Here is a 20654-nt window from a genome sequence, read left to right as displayed (position 1 = left end):
AAGCTTACACACTACTTAACCTAAATTATCCAAGGACAAACACACACACCCGTACCCGAGGGAGGACTAGAACCTCCGCCGGGACCAGCCGCACAGTCCATGACTGTAGCGCCCTAGACCGCTCGGCTAATCCCAAGCGGCCACACCCGTTCAACAGACACAACAAATAGGTACTGAACTACGATCATGCGACCCGACGTCCATACTAGGAGAGGGGACCCAAGGCCAACCCATCGCCAACGCTTTGATGTAGAGCTGGCAGTCAGAACCACAACCAAGGCTAAATGCTCCGTTGATTCCGATTTGCTGCCCACACGCACTAAGCAGATCTCGGCCAACAAGGTGGTTGGTTGTCGAACGTTGGCCTTTGTTGGCCCAGTGTGTACGCGCCTTAACATTGGCACGGGATACGTCCCATCATTTGGTACTCTGTGGTCGTTGGCGTATGTAAGAGGATGTAGGGAAGGCAGCGGTCGCCACACAACACACCTGTTCGTCGGTGAGGCCGCGCCAGTTGGCCAGGGTGCCATCCAGGTCTGCGTCAGGCTCATCGCTGTCTTCCCAGGCGTTGTGAACAGGGGCATCAGACAGGCTGTTGTTGTAGACGTCGTTGACGGACAGCAGCGTCCAGCCGCACACCAGCGCCGCCACCACGAGCAGCGACCACACCGCGCGGCTCCTCCGCATCCTGCACAACAACACCACTTGTCATTGGGCAACTACCGGCTGACACAGACTTCGATATTGCCATCTACGCTGAAGTGACAAAAGTCATCGGTTAACGACATGCACATACACAGATGGAGGTAATATGGCATATACAAGGTATAAACGGGCAGTGTATTCGGGGAGCTGTCATTTTTACTCAGGTGTTTCGTGTGTAACGGTTTCCGGCGTAATTATAGCCGCACGACGGGACTTTGAACGCAGAATGATAGTCGGATCTAGACGCAAGCGAAATTCCACTTCGGAAATCGTCAGAGAATTCAATATTCTGCGATTCACAGTATCAAGAGTGTGCCGAGAATGCCAAATTTCAGGCAACACCTCTGACCGCGGACAACGCAGTGGCCGATGGCCAACTAAGACGGCCGAGAAAAAAATGGTTCAAATGGCTCTGAGCACTATGGGACTTAACTGCTGAGGTCATCAGTCCCCTAGAACTTAGAACTACTTAAACCTAACTAACCTAAGGACATCACACACACCCATGCCCGAAGCAGGATGCGAACCTGCGACCGTAGCGGTCTCGCAGTTCCAGACTGTAGCGCCTAGAACCGCTCGGCCACCCCGGTCGGTGACGGCCGAGAGCAGCGGCGTTTGCGTAGGGGTGTCAGTGCTAACAGACATACAACACTGCGGGAAAGCCGGCCTTGGTGGCCGAGCGGTTCTAGGTGCTACAGTCTGGAACCGCGAGACCGCTACGGTCGCAGGTTCGAATCCTGCCTCGTGCATGGGTGTGTCTGATGTCCTTAGGTTAGTTAGGTTTAAGTAGTTCTAAGTTCTAGCCGACTGGTGACCTCAGAAGTTAAGTCCCATAGTGCTCAGAGCCATTTGAACCATTTGAACTGCGGGAAATAGCCGCAGAAATCAATGTGGTACATACGACGAATGTATTCGTTGTGACCCTGTGATGAAATTTGGCTTTGATGGCCTGTGGCAGCAGACGACCGACGTGAGTGACTTTCCTAACAGCTCGACACACCCTGCAGTTGCCTCTCCTGGGCCCGTGATCATATCGGTTGGATTCTAGACGACTGGAAAACTGGTGGCCTGGTCAGATGAGTCCTGATTTCAGATGGTACGAGCTGATGGTATGGTCCGAGTGTGGCGCCAGCTCCACAAAGCAATGGACCCAAGTTGTCAACAAGGCACTGTGCCCGCCGGTGGTGGCTGCGTAATGGTGTGGGCTGTGTTTACATTGAATGGATTGGGTCCTTTGGTCCAAGTGAATCGATCATTAGGTGGAAACGGTTATGTTCGGCTACTTGGAGACCATTTTCAGCCATTCATGGACTTCATTTTCCCATGAAAACGCTCCATGTCACCGGGCTACACCTGCTCGCGATTGTATTGAAGAAAATTCTGGACATGTGACTTTTCATGCTTTCCTGGCGAATATGTTGCAAATACACTTCTCAGGTTTTCCGCCGAATCATATTGTGTAAATCGCACAATATTTCATCGATGCAACTGCTCGACATGATCAGGCGATGGCAGTTGTACGGCGGACAATCTTATCAACTGGGATGCAGGTTTTCAGTAAGCGCCGCCTGGAATCCGGGACCGACTGCAATTAAATCAGAACAGGGAAAACGAGAACTTCCGATTCATGCGACGCAGCGCACTGCTGAGATTTAATTCAGCCTTTAACCACAGAAGCGTCCGGCAGCACAGTCATTGCCCACAAGGCACACGTGGAAGGCCTTTCTGCTGTTCCGAGCAGGGGACACTAGGAGCGCCGGTTTCCCCCAACCGCGAGGGTCTTCCCGCGCACGCGTATTTCCTGCTCCCGACCTGATAAATTCCGATTATCATCAGTCACGCCATGCATCATTGACAGCAGCAACTGCCACCACCTGATGATGTCGAGCAGTTGCATCGATGAAATACTGTGCGGTTTACACAATACGACCCGGCAGCAAACTCGAGAAGTGTATTTGCAAATTCTGGACAGCTCGAGAGAATGATCTGGTCACCGAGATCGCCCGATATGAATTCAATCGAACATTTATGGGACATAATCGAGAGGTCAGTTCGTGTGCAAAATCTTGCACCGTCAACACTTTCGCAATTATGGACAGCAATAGAGGCAGAATGGCTCAGTATTTCTGCGGGGACTTCCAACTACTTTACTTGTTGATTCCATACCAGGGCTAGTTGCTGCACTACACCTGACGATTTTAGGAGGTATCACATGATTTTTGTCACCTCATTGCATTAGTGCCACCAGTAACAGATACATTAACGTTGTTGCTATATGCCCATTGTTCATTCCCTCCCCCCCCCCCCCCTCCCAAAGAAAAGGAAGTGGACTCTGTCCAGGTAAGCACAACAGACACAAAAGTAAAGTAGAATCAGACAGTTTGCTAACGTTACTGAGCGCAGAAGCTATTACTTGTAGAGTACACATACGTTATTGCGAAGGTTACAGATTAAAATAGCCATAAGAAACATATGTAGAACGTTATGTTTTCTGAAAAAAAAGAAATATATTAAGGTACTATATAAATGTATTATAAACTCTTTTCCTATCTTCTTTGTCCAGAAGTGAAACAAAATGTTTACAGACTTTTTGTAAGTGTGATTCAATAGAAGAATGCTGAAGATCAAATTGGTATGCGCGTATATCGGATAATTCATGAAGCGACACTGAACGAAATCGAGGAGAGAAGAAATTTATCGCACAGCTTGACTAAAAGAAGACATACTTTGATAGGATATATCATGAGGTATCAAGGAACAATTACGACGGAGTGCTGAAAAGTAATACCTCCGACTTTTTTTGGTGAAAACTCTTAAAAATTTTTAATTAAATCAAACGTTATTAACATTCTACATCTTTACATTCTATGTCTACATACTTATTTCTCAACGTAGTCACCCTGGTGACGAACCACATTTTTCCCAACGAGAGACCAATTTATTGATACCGTCACTGTAAAATGTCTGACTTCGTTGACAGAGCCACAACCTGACCTCTGCTCGCACCGCTTCATAACTATCAAAGTCAAGTTTTCGGAGGCGTTCTTTAAGCTCTGGAAACAGATGAAAATGGGATGGGACCAAGTCGAGACTGTGTGGAAGATGAATCATGAGATTGAACTCAACGATTGAATCGATTACAGCACTCTGTTTCTCACGTACAGACATAGTTACGTTATATGCCGTCATGTTACACATTACAATTCGGAGCTTTCTAGCGTCAGAGACTTCAAATACATAGACGTGAAGAATAAAGATGGAGACTGTTAATAACGTTTGTTTTTATTGAAGAAGGTTTATGAATTTTCACATTAAAAAATTCGGATGCGTTACTTGTCAGCACGGCCTCGTAATTCAGTAGTGGCGATAAGAGTGTGAGGATATAAATTGTAGAGGGAGGCCAAGGCTACACCGCAATATTTTTTTCTACCACCTGTTCTCTGCGATCAAGCCCTGAGGACGGTGAGCTGATGACCGACCACCGTATCGCCTTCTTCTCTATGGCGTCATTTGAAGGTAGTACGGAGGAGCATGGGATGAGCATACCACTCTGCCTGCGGTTTTCACGTTTCCGAACCTAGGAGCCATTACTCATCATTCCAGTAGCTTCTCAGTTGTCATCACAAGGCTGTAGGCAACTTATTTCACTCTCCCCAACGAGGAAATACCTTGCTGGATATACTGAAAACTGAATCCGGCTCCTTCAATGGACGTCGGACATGCGAATTGCTGAGCTATGAAGACTGACCTCGAATGCAACGCCCAGGTTCTAATCGCTGTAGGGTGCCGTATTATACAGACATGCAAAGTCTTGCATAAGTTAGACTAGCGTAGAGCGCTGCATGAAACCAGTCTTCAACAACAACAACAACAATGTTGACAAACATTCTTTTTTTCACCATAAGAAAAGCTCTTCGAAAAAGGCGAACGCAGTAACACCTTCAAGAAGTAGAATCTGTCGAACATAGGAACCTACCTGAAGCCATTCATGGTCAATGCGTCAACTACACATAGACTGACTGAGACAAAGCATGTGTTGGTAGGACACATCCAGATGTATGAAGCCTTGCGCCTCCACATCCTCACATCCTCTCTCAAAAATTTTGACTGTCTCCCTCCGCAGATCATGAATCCGCACGGACATTTATCCATCCTACCAACTATAAATCCACCCCACCCATTTTAACTCTTCCATTTCTCCATTCTTTCCCGATTATTTCTTCCCCTTCAAATTATGGCCTTATCGATACCTCTAACAAATCCTCCATTCTTGTCTCCCAACATCTGTTCCTACTCCATTGATACTACGCATCTGTCCTCCATCTTTACAACCCCACGCTCCTACGCTGGTCAATGCCCTACCTTCTCTCCTTCAACAACAGACGATCTTTCCCAGAGTAGGTCCTCTAAGTTTCAATGGCAGTGAAGTTCTTCTTTTAAAGATCAGTATTGTACACCGAGTTTTAAATTTTTTAAATGTCTCCTTGTGCTTTTTGTTCTACTTTTTCGTCATTTCTGTTTCAAATTAAAACCGAAGATATCCCTGAGTCTAATACATAAAAACGTCCTTTAATTTCATCTTTAAAAATTTCAATTCACCTGTAAATACACTCCTGGAAATGGAAAAAAGAACACATTGACACCGGTGTGTCAGACCCACCATACTTGCTCCGGACACTGCGAGAGGGCTGTACAAGCAATGATCACACGCACGGCACAGCGGACACACCAGGAACCGCGGTGTTGGCCGTCGAATGGCGCTAGCTGCGCAGCATTTGTGCACCGCCGCCGTCAGTGTCAGCCAGTTTGCCATGGCATACGGAGCTCCATCGCAGTCTTTAACACTGGTAGCATGCCGCGACAGCGTGGACGTGAACCGTATGTGCAGTTGACGGACTTTGAGCGAGGGCGTATAGTGGGCATGCGGGAGGCCGGGTGGACGTACCGCCGAATTGCTCAACACGTGGGGCGTGAGGTCTCCACAGTACATCGATGTTGTCGCCAGTGGTCGGCGGAAGGTGCACGTGCCCGTCGACCTGGGACCGGACCGCAGCGACGCACGGATGCACGCCAAGACAGTAGGATCCTACGCAGTGCCGCAGGGGACCGCACCGCCACTTCTCAGCAAATTAGGGACACTGTTGCTCCTGGGGTATCGGCGAGGACCATTCGCAACCGTCTCCATGAAGCTGGGCTACGGTCCCGCACACCGTTAGGCCGTCTTCCGCTCACGCCCCAACATCGTGCAGCCCGCCTCCAGTGGTGTCGCGACAGGCGTGAATGGAGGGACGAATGGAGACGTGTCGTCTTCAGCGATGAGAGTCGCTTCTGCCTTGGTGCCAATGATGGTCGTATGCGTGTTTGGCGCCGTGCAGGTGAGCGCCACAATCAGGACTGCATACGACCGAGGCACACAGGGCCAACACCCGGCATCATGGTGTGGGGAGCGATCTCCTACACTGGCCGTACACCACTGGTGATCGTCGAGGGGACACTGAATAGTGCACGGTACATCCAAACCGTCATCGAACCCATCGTTCTACCATTCCTAGACCGGCAAGGGAACTTGCTGTTCCGACAGGACAATGCACGTCCGCATGTATCCCGTGCCACCCAACGTGCTCTAGAAGGTGTAAGTCAACTACCCTGGCCAGCAAGATCTCCGGATCTGTCCCCCATTGAGCATGTTTGGGACTGGATGAAGCGTCGTCTCACGCGGTCTGCACGTCCAGCACGAACGCTGGTCCAACTGAGGCGCCAGGTGGAAATGGCATGGCAAGCCGTTCCACAGGACTACATCCAGCATCTCTACGATCGTCTCCATGGGAGAATAGCAGCCTGCATTGCTGCGAAAGGTGGATATACACTGTACTAGTGCCGACATTGTGCATGCTCTGTTGCCTGCGTCTATGTGCCTGTGGTTCTGTCAGTGTGATCATGTGATGTATCTGACCCCAGGAATGTGTCAATAAAGTTTCCCCTTCCTGGGACAATGAATTCACGGTGTTCTTATTTCAATTTCCAGGAGTGTATCTCATCTTTATATTAGTGTTTTATATAGTCTAGTTAGCTTAACATGTCACTTGGCTGACAAGTAGGTTGAATTTACCGTTGACTGTCCACAGTGCTGCCCATATGGGCCGGGAAGGGGAGGTGGGAGAGGAAGGATAAAATAAGGAAGAAAAGAATACATCTGTATAATAGATTTGCTCTGAACATTTAAATTTAAATGCCAATTTAAAATTAGATTATGTCATTCTGTTCAGAGGTTTAAAACTTTAATAGTAAGTGAAACTATTTCATAAATAACTCAAAATCGTCAGATGGAACCAAATGTACCGTGACTATTATTAGGGACTTCGCATTAATTCTACTTCTGCAGTGCAATCTTTAAAATGCTAATCATTGCAAAATACGGGGATGTATTTTTTTATTACTTCTTAATATAAATAGCAACTCCGGCCTAACCTTATTTCTCTAAGTGGTTCCTGGTTCCTGGATATCTATAAATTATAAAGTAGAGTTTTTACTCATCCCCCTAACCAAGAGGTTCGATGTGCTGTCATTTACTGGAACTGGAACTATAACAATTGGAAACCTGCCTTGTCTTGTGTCAAGAAAAAGCAAATGCAAAAGATTAGGTGTATATTAATCGTTGGCGAATAAAGGTACCCCTCAGCAAAATGGCAGCAAGGGACAGGTAGGAGCACCATGTGTACTTAATGTGTACGCCTGGTGGCCTCATTCAACATACTGAAGAGGCTATTGCGGCAGTCATTGAGGGAACATGTAGCAGTCAACTGGAGATCGTGGCGCACGTTGGAACAAACGAGACCTGTCCTCTGGGTTCCGAGATCATAATTGAGTCGTTTTCCAGCGACTGGTGGAGATGGTTGAGAAGACCAGCCTCGATCACAGAGTTTGAAAGAAGCTTAAAATTTGCAGCATTGTCACCAGAAATTATCGTGGCCCCTGGTTGTGAGTCGACTCGAACGACTGAACCAGAGACTTCGAAGATTCTGTGAAAAGCTACGTAGTGACATCCTGGACTTGGGACTTGTAAGGTCCTTCTAAATGGGTCAGATGTGCACCAAGCATTAAAAGTTGCTAACCTGGTAGCTGACTGCTTGTGGAGGATTATATTAGGCTACTCTCCATCCAATCCAGATAAGAACAGCTGTAGGAGAGTCAGAAGTATTAGAGTAAGATCCAAAGGAATGCCCTCCATAAGGGAGAGTATTAAAATTCTACTAGTTAACTGTTGACGCACTCGCAATAAAGCCAGAGTTTGAAGCGCTCCTGAAGAGCAGTTAACTTCACATAATATTAGACTGAGAAAGCTGGTTAAAACTTGAATCTGAAAGGGGGAGATTTTTTGGAAAAATTTTAGTGTATATCGAGAGGACGGGCTATTGGGAAATAGAGGTGGTGTATTTGTCGCAGCACATAAGTCACTCAAATCTTCCGAGATAGAAATTGAAGGTGCATGCAAAATTAGGTATTAAATTGTAGTTGGATCCTTCTATCGACCACCAGACTCACCTCCAGACGTAAAAGACATCTCTAGCGATAAACTAAGTTCGCTTGTACTTAAGTTCCCCAATCATACTGTAATCGCCACGACATGTTAGTGGCAACAATGATTATCGAGTACAAAGAGCAACTTAACCAAGTAGAAAAATATATACTTTCAATAAACTAGATAAATAAGCAGTAGTGTCGTATCTCAATGAAGAAACTGAAACTTTTAGCTCAGGACAGGAGCATTTAGAGGAGCTACTGGTCAATTTTAAAAGAACAGTTGTCCATGCACTGGATAGATATGTACCCAATAGGACAGTTCATAATAAGAGATAATCTCCATGGTACACAGTCACTATGAAGAAACTTTTAAAGAATCCGAGATAATTGCATAATAAGTATAAAACAAAGCATATGACTATAGAGAGAGAGATGCCGAATGAAACGCGTTCGTAGCACAATTTTGTCCAATGATATTTCACAAAATTGGAAGAAATTCTGCTCGTATATAAAGGCTTTTAGTGACACCAAAGTTAGCGTCCAGTCACTCACAGATGAGACAGGAAGTGAAATTGAGGGTAGGAAAGCAAAAGCAGAAATGCTGAACTCCGTTTTTAAATGTCTTTTTACAAAGGAAAATCCAAGAGATTCTCCCCAGTTTAATCCTCGTACCATTGAAAAGATGAGTGAAGTACGAGTTAGTATCAGTGGTGTTGAGAAACAAATGGAATGATTAAAACTAAAAAAACCTCTAGGAGGTATTGGAATTCCTATCAGATTTTATACTGAATTTTCTGCTGCGTTATCCCCTCTTTTAACTATAATCTAGCGTAGATGCATCAAACAAAAATCCGTGCCCAGTAGTCAGAAGAAAGCACAGGCCACATCCGTTCATAAGAAGGGCGGTAGAAGTGATCCGCAAATCTACAGTGCAATATCCTTGACATCGATTTATTGTAGAATCTTAGAACATATTCTGAAGTCGAACATAAAGAAAAAGAATGACCTCCTCCATGCCAACCGGCAGGCATGGTTTCCGAATCATCGATCATATGAAACCTAACTCGCGGTTTTCTCACATGACATACTGAAAGCATTGGATCAAAACAATAAGGAAGACGCAGTATTTCTTGATTTCCAAAAATCATTTGATGCAGTACCTCTTATTATCAAATGTAACATCGTATGAGGTAGCAAGCGAAATTTGTACATGAATCGAGGATTTCTTGTTAGACAGGACGCAGCAAGCTATCTTGGCTGGAGAGCAATCGAAAGATGTAGAAGAAACTTCAGGTGTGCCTCACGGAAATGAGTTGAGACCCTTACTGTTCAAGTTGTGTATTAGTGACTTCGCACACTGTATCAATGGTACTCTCAGACTTTTGCAAATAATACGGTTATCTATAAAGAAGTACTATCTGAAAGACGTTTCCTAAATATTCATTCAGAGCTTGATAAGATTCCAAAGTGCTGCAAAGCTTGCAAAATGACTTTAAATGTTCAGAAATATAAAACTGTGCACTTCACAAAATGAAAAAAAACGTGATATTCTACGACCTCAGTTTCAATGACTCAACGTTGCTAACAGTTGGATGTAACACTTCGAATGGATATGAAACGCAACGATCACGTAGGCTCAGCCGTGGGTAAAGCGAGGTGTAGACTTGGGTTAGTTGGTAGAATACTGGGGAAATGCGATCAGTGTACAAAGGAAGTTGCTTATATAGGTCACTTGTTCGGCCCATCCTAGAATATTGCTCAAGTTTGTTGGACCCTTGTCAGATAGCAGTAATAGGGGATATTGAAGGTATGCAGAAAAGGGCAGCACGAACTGTCACAGGTATGTTTGATCCATGGAAGAGTGTCACGTAGAAGCTGAAGAAACTGGACTGGCAGAATCTTGATAGACGTAAACTGTCTTGAGAAAGCCTAGTTACAGGGATCGAAGAACCGGTTTTAAATTATGACACAAGTAATATACAAAATGGTTCAAATGGCTCTGAGCACTATGGGACTCAACTTCTGAGGTCATTAGTCCCCTAGGACTTAGAACTAGTTAAACCTAAGTAACCTAAGGACATCACACACAACCATGCCCGAGGCAGGATTCGAACCTGCGACCGTAGCGGTCTCGCGGTTCCAGACTGCAGAGCCAGAACCGCACGGCCACTTCGGCCGGCAGTAATATACAACCCCTTACATATTGATCCTGTAGGTATAGTGAGGACAAGATTAGATTAATTGCAGCATGCAAGGAGGCATTTAAACAATCTTTCTTTCCGCGCTTCATACGTGAATGGAACGAAAAAAGTTAATAACTGTTAGATTTGGACTGCCATAGGGTTCACGGTGGTTTTCGCAGTATAGATGTAGATGCAGATTTTAATAACTAGGCAAACGAGTCGCAGCCAAACAGCCGTATTGCCACACATCGTATCATATCACCAGTCAGGCAGACATTTTTCATGCATGAATCTCATGCACAAGCCATCAGGTTGCCTGTGATATCCATGTGATTTACGAAGTGATTCATCGGCAGTGCTCGTGTGGGCGGCCCTTTAATAACTATGGAACTAAAAAGAAGTAAAATACAACTGTAACCGACTATCGAGGATCGAGCCAGCGACGTTACGACTACAATTCGATCACGCTACGATTGAGATACCTATGTATTCAGTACTAACATAGATATATTTTGATGTCAACAGCGCTGGGAAATCTTCTAATCTTCAAAATAGATTATTCTTTTTTATTTGTTTTAATATTTATTTTTATTATTACTCGTACTTTTTTTAGAATTGCGTCGTTTTGCTTTAAAGAAACTGATGTCTAGGCAGGCACTGACCTTCATATCCCATAATCATGAAGAAAGTCGTAGAGAGTCACTCCATATAGTTCATCGTTGGAACAAGAACCAAGCTACAATTTCATTGAATAAAGAAGCGAGATAACGTATCTGCTTTGCAAAAGTAAAGTTAGCGCTTTTTTAGCAGATTTTGCTGTCACGATGTATGGTATTCTGTGGAATCGCCAGACTTTAATACGTACAGTAGGTGGCCTACCAACACGTCGTTAATTTCGAAGAATGACTGCCTATCGATCGCGGGGCACCTAACGATATATATCGAACGTGTGACATGATGTTGACCATACAACTCTGATGGCGCGAGTTACGTATACTGTTTACAGTGTTCACGAGAACAACAACAAAAGACGAAAGTTCATTAAGTTACAGCAAATTACAAATGAAAGTAGTAACTTAAGTTACTTAACTCGTCAGCCATGTCTTCGTCATGCACTATTTCTCGTGCTGTGTTAGCCGCCAGCAGCAATTATTTTTCCCATAATCTGGGTACAGTCTTGCTGTGTCAGTCAAAAATATCGGGAGAGTATAAGAAAGGTCGATTTTTCCACGCGAGCTTAAGTTATTTAGATATTAGAAGAGGTATAACTTTCCATACTACATAACCGAGGAATTAGATTTTGTCATGCGATGGACTCGAAACTGCTACGTTTTTACTCATTATATTCACAACCGAAAACGATAAACTACTTTCCCCTGGTAACACACTAAAATCTTACCATAATTCGCGCCACCAGAGTCAAGTGGTCGACATCGAGTCACATTCGATACACATATTAATGAGTCCTCGTGTTAGATAGGCAAACATTCTTGGAAATTACCGTAACGTTTCCTGCTGCAGTGTACCAGAATTCTCTGTTTGGGTTGATATTTTTATTCACGACCGAAAATCAAACTGATGTGTGTCAAATATAGACCATAAGATTTCTATAAACATGTTTGAGTATCAGTTCTACAGATTTTAATGAAATGAGTTTGATTCCCGAGCTGCTGATGGCTGTTCGAGAAAAGAAGCACTGTAAAGTGGTCTTACTGACCAGCCCGTAATCTACAAAATGTAACTCACAAAAGAACTTGGTGTCTGCAAAAAAAAAAAAAAAAAAAAAAAAACTTCATTCGTTTACAGTCCTAGCCACTTCCGGCATAATTATCATTATGGAATAGTGGAATTGTTAGATAGCTGTAGTAGTTATACACTGCACTGCGCATTGTGTGAACTCAATGGAGTGTTAGGTAGCTGTAGCAGTAATACTGCATTGTGCATTGTGTGAGCTCAATGGAATTGTTAGTGAACTGCATTGTGAACTCAACAGCAATTTAACGGGTTTATGCGTATATGCATTGCCGATTCCAAACGTCTATAAGGACTCTCTAGAGTATGAAGGTGTTGTTTGTTAAAAGGAAATAAACATGTAACAACAAGTTTGAAATCCCGTACAAAAACGTCTTGCATTTGTCAATCTGTTTGCGGCAGTTAGGTGATTATAGCACCATCAAAACGTTCACATTATTCGAATACTCATTCAACAAAAAACAAAAAAACAAAAATAAAAAACTGAAATTATTTGATTTATGTGATATGTCTTACCTTTGCAGCTTGCATGACCCTGGATAACAGTGAGTAAATAAAACTCTGAAGTACTCAACATTTCTCAAGAAAAGTAGCATCAGCGTTGACGAAAGATAAACGCTTAGTAAAACCGCAGACTGTGCCTGCTGTCAACAATATCTTTGACAGAGGAGAGGACAAAGTAATTGTTTGAGACGTGATGTCTGAATATACGACAAAACTAAGAATTGATGAAGTTGTATTTCGACGTAATTGTTATTGCATTGCTGTATGCAATAGGATGTCCTATTTTATAGGTATTTAAAAAGAATAACGCTGTGGACATTCGTACTTTCATCAAAATGGAACGAGTCAAGGTATACATTAACAAAAGACAAGTACATCGTTGATACTTAATGTTACACTGTATTAATAATAAAGGTTTCTTAAAGTTAGTCATGCTAATACCAGCTAAATTTAACCAAGTTAATCAGACAGAAAGTTGCTGCTACGGAAAAAAAAAATGGTTCGAATGGCTCTGAGCACTATGGGAGTTAACTTCTGAGGTCATCAGTCCCCTAGAACTTAGAACTACTTAAACCTAACCAACCTAAGGACATCACACACATCCATGCCCGAGGCAGGATTCGAACCTGCGACCGTAGCGGTCGCGCGGATCCAGACTGTAGCGCCTAGAACCGCTCGGCCACCCCGGCCGGCTATGAAAATTCTACTCCTTTCCCATTTATATTAAATATCTATAATTTATCTCCAACTGTTTGTTGGTTGATTTGGAGGAAGGGACCAAATAGCGAGGTCATCGGTTCCATAGCATGAGAGAAGAATGGGGAAGAAAGTCGGCCGTGCTCTTTCAAAGGAACCATCCCTGCATTTGAGTGAAGCGATTTCACGGAAAACCGAAATCAGGATGGCCGGACACAGGTTTGAATCGTCGTCCTTTCGAATACGAGTCCAGCGTGCCGACCAGTGCACCACCTCGCTGCGTATCTCCTACAATTAGGTTAATATTTACATGGTTGCACCGGCGTTTTAGAAAGCAAATAGTGCGATCGGGACACCGTTTTCCTCGCTGTTGTCGACGTTCTTGATCTCGGACCATCTTCGTACTCAAGTAGCTCTTCAGTTGGCATCACGAGGCAGAGTGAAACCAAGTTCAATCCTCCGTTCACAGAAAAACCCTAACAGTAAAGTGAATCGAACCCAGGTCCTCCGCACAGTAGCCATAAACGCTGATGACTGGGCTACGGCAATATTATTCAAAGATATAGACCAAGGAAACATTAGAAACAAAAATAAATGTAAAAGCTGTAGTAGACTCCGGTATAAACTACACAGAACTGAAATTTAGGCAAGTAAGTATTAATGAAGTAGGCAGTAAAATATTTTTAAATAATTTGAGATTGAGCAAAATAGATGTTAGAGATAAAATTATGTTTGGCGTCGCATGGGTTGATATTCAGTTGCTCTAGGAGAGGTGTACTTGAAGTTACTTAGGACGCACAAATTTGCCATACTTTTTATCCACCAAAAATTGCGCCCTTTGGCGAACAGGAATGCGGGAGCTCTATGTGTGACAGAAAGATGCAGTTGCTCTTTCAATTTGACTTATCATTGCCACAAAAAGGTGACCAGTTTTTCATTCAGACAATATAAATGAAAACTGCATAGGTGCTAGATAGACCTCGTGAGGCGCTGAGGCAGCTCCGGTTTACATTTGAACGATATTTATGTTCACGAGACAGGTAAATGTTTTACAATAAACTGAACTGCCAGCTGGAAGGCATGTATTTGGAACCACTCTATTAATTATCGGTCCTAGTATACGTATGCTTCATTCGTCGTTAATCATTGATGTAATATGTGGACATTAGCAAAAATATGAAACTAAGAAAAGAAAATGGACGCTTTGATCCCAAAGTACTGAACACCAGGCTCAGGGAGATTTTAGTTATGTCGTTAACAATATTTAAAACAAGAAAATTTTAGATTTGCTTGTAAGCGATATCTATGTATGCATGAAGTTGTTTCCGTTAATCGGTCATATTTTTTTGGGGTGAGGAGTACATGCGCATGTACATATGTAGAGTTAGCGCATGCTAACTTCTTTTTCCAAATTCCTACTACATGGTCGAACAAGATCTCCTCTATGTACTGCTTGGCGGTAAGGCGACCGTGGGCAACGACAAGATCTCTATGGCTGTCAACACTGATGCATCCCCACACCATCACAGAACCTTGGTAGGCTCTGTCGATTTTCTGGATAACATTTGGCAGGTACCGCTCACTGCGGCATCTCCACACACGAACATTGTCACCACTTTGTATCAGAATAATTCTGTACTCGTTTGTGAATAACACGTTTCCCAGCAGTGACGAAGTTGCCATTTGACGTGAGCACGACATAGCTGAAGGCGAGGTGCGATGTGTTGTCGTGTCAAGCGGAATTCTCGAACAGGACGTCTGGATCGTAAGGTCCTTCCTCTTCACCTGTTCCTTACAATCTCGTCGGACACAACAGCTCTCGTGGTCCTTCTGAGATCATCTTTCAGTGCTCTGGCGGTAGCTGTACGACGCCGCAACCCAGAGATGGCCGTCCATCAGTCGTCACGTGGGACTGTAATGCTTCACCGACCTTGTCAAACTCGGCTTATGTTCTGACTTGTGGATCCTGGAGCGTGTCCGCAACCTACGGATGACAGGTGGAATGATATTGACACATGCAGTAACATGAGGGAAAGTCCATTCTTCTTGGACAAAACAGACCGCCCTTGCAACTTGCACTGAATTAAAATGTCGCATCACATGTGTTTGGTTGACTACAACGTCTACAAATGGCAACTGCCATCTGTGTGCCTCACTAGAGAACACTGCGGCACAGATATTCACTCCCTTGTAAGGGATCACCTGATACTGTAACGCATAAGACAGCCGACAGATGGTGAATGACTTCAGTTGTTGCATACATTGAAACCGAAGATTCTTGATTCTTGAAAAAGTAATGTATTCAAGAGTAGCATCACATATTTGTAAAAATGAAGTACTAACAAAATGTCAGTTTGGTTTTCAGAATGGCTTTTCAACAGAAAATGCTATATATGCTTTCACTGATCAAATATTAAATGCAGTGGATAACCGAACATCACCCATTGGGATCTTTTGTGATCTCTCAAAGGCTTTTGATTGTGTGAATCGTGAAATTCTTCTACATAAGCTTAAGTATTGTGGTATGAGTGAGACAACACACAAATGGTTTAATTCATACTTGACTAGAAGAATGCAGAAGGTTGAAATTAACAGTACAGATAGTCTACAAAACCCAGCAGAGTCCTCTAACTGGGGAGGTATCAAGAATGGTGACCCACAGGGTTCAGTCTTGGGTCTCTTATTGTGCTGATGATACAAGTATAGTAATAACACCCAAGAAGAAAGAATCAGCTGAGGAAATTGCAAATAATGTCTTTCAGAAAATAATTAAGTGGTTCTCTGCAAATGGACTCTCCCTAAATATTGAGAAAACACAGTTCATACAATTCTGTTCAGTAAATGGCATAACACCATTGATAAATATAGACTTTGAATGGAAGTCTGTTGGTAAGGTAGAATACTCAAAATTTCTGGGTGTGTGCATTGATGAGAAATTGAATTGGAAGAAACGCATCGATGATCTGCTGAAACGGATATGTTCAGCTACTTATGCTATTACTGTTATTGCAAATTTTGGTGACAAACATATCAGTAAATTAGCCTACTATGCCTATTTTCATTCACTGCTTTCATATGTTATCATTCGCCATTAAGAGAGAATGTATTCATTGCACAAAAGCGTGTATCAGAATAATAGCTGGAGCCCACCCAAGATCACCTTCCAGACATTTATTTAACGAACTCGGGATATTCACAGTACCTTCGAAATACATATATTCACTTACGAATTTTGTCATTAATAAACAATACCAATTCAAAAATAATAGCGAAGTGCATAGCTACAACACTATAAGAAAGGATGATATTCACTATTTTGGATTAAATCTCACATTGGCACAGAAATGGGTGAATTATGCTGCCACAAAAATCTGGTCATTTGCCAAATAGTATCAAAAGTCTGACAGATAGCCAACTAACATTTAAAAGAATATTAAAAGAATTTATGAATTACAACTCCTTCTATTCAATAGATGAATTCTTAGATATGAAGTAGTAACTGTAAAAAAATTAATTAATTAATTAATTTGTGTAAAGAAAACTTATGTTAAAGTGACACGTTCCACATCATTACGAAATGTCGTATTCATGGTCTATGGAACAACGATTAATGTGATGTAAAGTGTAATGTCAGGCTATACAATAAGACCACAGGTATCGTCTGTATCAAGATAGATTCAACATACCGAAAGTTGACACATCTGTTCCCCTAAATCTTTTGAGCAGTATATTGAAATATTTAGTTTTTATTCTTCGCAAAGTTAGGTAGCATTAAAATCTTATACTCTGCCGAAGTGTGCTTTCGACTGCAGAGCCTCCTCTGCCCTTTGCCGCCGGCTCCCACGGCGGCACTCACGCGCGTGTTCCCGTAACGTTATGAAGTCGTCACAAGGCCGCCTGGTGGCCGCTACCTGTGCATTGCTGCAGTTGCGTCACCGGCCTCCGAAGGAGCGCTCTGCCCGTTAGCACAACTGAGAGGCCGGTCTTCTCAAATCATGTACGCAGTAAACAAACAGAGCCACGTCGTGTCACTTTGTCTGTTCATACGACAGGCACACTGTCATACTCTGAAGCGCCAAAGGAACTGCATATTCTGATACAGAGATAAGTAAACAGGCAGAATACGGCACCGAGGTCGGCAACGCCTATGTAAGACTAGTGTCTGGCGTAATTTTTATATAGGTTACTGCTGCTACAACGACAGTTTATCAAGATTTAAGTCAGATTGAACGTGGTGTTACAGTCGTCGCACGAGCGATGGGACACAACATCTCCGAGGTAGCGATGAAGTGAGGATTTACCCGTGCGACGTGAATATTAGGAATATACCGTGAATATTAGGAATACGATAAAACATCAAATCTCGGTCATCGCGGCGACCGGAAGAAGGTCCTGCAAGAACGGGACTAATGACGGCTGAAGAGAATCGTTCAGCGTGATAGAAGTGCAACTCTTCCGAAAATTGCTGCAGATTTCAATTCTGGGCCATCGACAACACATCGATATAGGCTTTCGGAGCCGAAGGCCCGTTCGTGTACCCTTGATGATTGCACGACACAAAGCTTTACGCCTCCCCTGGGCCCGTCAACGCTGACATTGGACTTTTGATAACTGGAAACATGTTGCCTGGTCTGACGAGTCTCGTTTCAAATTGTATCGAGCTGATAAACGTGTATGGGTATGGAGACATCCTCATGGGTCCATGGACCTTGCATATCAGCAGGGGACTGTTCAAGCTGGTGGAGGCTCTTTAACTGTGTGGGGCGTGAGCAGTTAGAGTGATACGGGACCCCTGATACGTCTAGATAAGAGTGTCACTAGTGAAACGTACGTAAGCATCCTGTCTGATGACATGCATCCATTCGTGTCCGTTGTGCATTCCGATGGACTTGGGCAATTTCAGCAAGACAATGCGACACCCCACTTGTCCAGAATTGCTGCAGAGTGGTACCGCCGGCCGCGGTGGTCTAGCGGTTCTAGGCGCTCAGTCCGGAGCCGCGCGACTGCTACGGTCGCAGGTTCGAATCCTGCCTCGGGCATGGATGTTTGTGATGTCCTTAGGTTAGTTAGGTTTAAGTAGTTCAAAGTTCTAGGGGAGTGATGACGATAGATGTTAAGTCCCATAGTGCTCAGAGCCATTTTTGAAGAGTGGTACCGGAAACACTCTTCTGAGTTTGAACATTCCCGCTGGCCACCAAACTCTCCAGACATGAACATTCTTGAGCATACCTGGCATGCCGTGCAACGTGCTGTTCAGGAAAGATCTCCACCCCCTCGTGCTCTTACGGATTTATGGACAGTCCTACAGGATTCATGGCGTCAGTTGCCTCCAGCACTACTTGACACATTAGTCGAGTCTACGCCACTTCGTGTTGCGGCATTCTGCCTGCTCGCGGAGGTCGTACACAATATTAAGCAGGTGTACCAGTTTCTTTGGCTCTTCAATGTAGCTCCAGAATACACAAGAGCGGCGCAACAGAATACGACGGATCTCTTTGACGGAACATGTGGGATATACAAATGATGTTGAATGCAATCGAGAAGTTACACGCATGTCACATGTTCGATTCCTGTTCAGCGCAATTTTGAAGTGGTATTTTCCGATCTGACGTAGTATAAACTTCATCCATTTCTTTATGTCCATAAACAGTAGAAAATTTAACGAAAAGTACTCGGGTTTAACATGACTGCAGTGTGGAGCTCACATAAAGGCAAGCACGGGAAGGCTAAGACCTGTGATCGTGCGCCTGATACTCATTTCATGCCCTGTTTAGGTTTAATTATAGCTCGATTATGACTAGTTTCACTTACAGTGGCCAGTAATATGAGAATGGTCAATATTCAATTATTAACTGCTAGCAAAATATGTAAATATTGTCACTGCTTTTTGATAAGCAATTCATTCCGAACACTTCCACTTCGCCAATCACTCGTTACTATTTTTGCAATACCATTTTCGCTATAGTTCGATGTCAGTCTGTATTTTATTCATGAAAACCACGCAAATTTGTTTGAAATATCATCAACATTTCTTATCAAACAGAGGCAAAGGTTGCCTTCAACCACTGAAGCTACTTTTAATAAGCACTGGCTAAAAGCTCCTTTTCATAACATTTTCATCTGTGTTACTAATCAATATTCTTTCTTTCATCACATTTCCTCTATTTTACTCATCGTCTACATTAAGTTCACATTTAATATTAATTCCTATTAAAGATAATATCATTCTTCTAAATTCTGACTGCCGCAACTCCACTCGAACGACGCCCCCTGTAAAAACGAATGAGCGCTCGAATCAAAAGTTCGCATTGTTCGCAATGTAATGCCCAAGCAGTGTTTGCCATATTACAAAATAAATTAGCTTCCGTAGGCAGTTAGGCTTTCAGGGGGTCGCTCACTAGGACTCTTTGGGAGCAGCGACGTACATATAACTTTTAGGAAACGCTGTTTTATCTTTGGCACAGATATACCAACAGAATTAATAGAAATGCCGGAATCGTTGCCAGAACAAGTACTTAGGCGTTTATCTTCTTATCGATCTTCTGACAGATAGTGTTCTCTATTAATTCGAACGCGAATGGGATGTTAAACATCACCCCTCAGTATTCTGTTCCATCCTAAACTGGATTGAAGGGGACCTGCAAATGGATAGAAGGGGGTCTGCAATGTGCATTGTGGCAGGTGAGAGTAAATTTTGCAGGAAGCTCGACAGTACAAAGGGAACAACGACCTAGCACTAGGGCTCGACAGGACGCTGCTCCTTTGTCAAATGGTTCAAATGGTTCAGAGGACTATGGGACTCAACATCTGAGGTCATCAATCCCCTAGAACTTAGAACTACTTAAACCTAACTAACCTAAGGACATCACACACATCCATGCCCGAGGCAGGATTCGAACCTGCGACCGTGGCAGTCGCGCGGTTCCAGACTGAAGCGCCTAGAACCGCTCGGCCACATGGCCGGCTCCTTTGTCAGAAAACGAAGAAGACAGAAGCACACTGAAGTTAAAGTTAGTAAGTAATTAGTAAAGGGAACAGACACGGTATATGAGAAATGAGATGATGACTCCAGTTTCGTCAAAGCCTGTGAAATCCATATTTCATTTGTTGTACAAGTACGGTAGCCCTTGTAACACTACAGAAGGTGCATCAATTTTGTCCTGTTTGCATGTGCAAAATGGAAGAGGTACAGACAACATTTTTTACACAATTACGTCGTCTAGAATCAGAGTTTCCTATGAGTGCCACCATTCTATTTTCTTCGAATGCTCCTCCCGAACAGGCCATGAAGGC

General features: G+C 43.5%; 1 protein-coding gene across 2 annotated transcripts in view; it reads right to left on the bottom strand.

Annotated features, from left to right (window-relative positions):
• The window catches only part of LOC126146628 (alpha-(1,3)-fucosyltransferase 7-like), a 389818-nt gene that overhangs the window by 119073 nt on the left and 250091 nt on the right, over positions 1–20654 (bottom strand). For both annotated transcript variants that reach the window (XM_049915634.1, XM_049915633.1), the window contains exon 2: positions 490–688. In XM_049915634.1, coding sequence (XP_049771591.1) covers positions 490–687 — 198 coding nt within the window. In that variant the 5' untranslated portion in view covers position 688. The remainder of the gene's footprint in view (positions 1–489; positions 689–20654) is intronic.

The sequence above is a fragment of the Schistocerca cancellata genome, chromosome 2 (assembly GCF_023864275.1).
Source record: "Schistocerca cancellata isolate TAMUIC-IGC-003103 chromosome 2, iqSchCanc2.1, whole genome shotgun sequence".
Classification (NCBI taxonomy): domain Eukaryota; kingdom Metazoa; phylum Arthropoda; class Insecta; order Orthoptera; family Acrididae; genus Schistocerca; species Schistocerca cancellata.
Note: the sequence above shows the minus strand (reverse complement) of the source record. Positions and strands in the feature narration are given on the sequence as shown.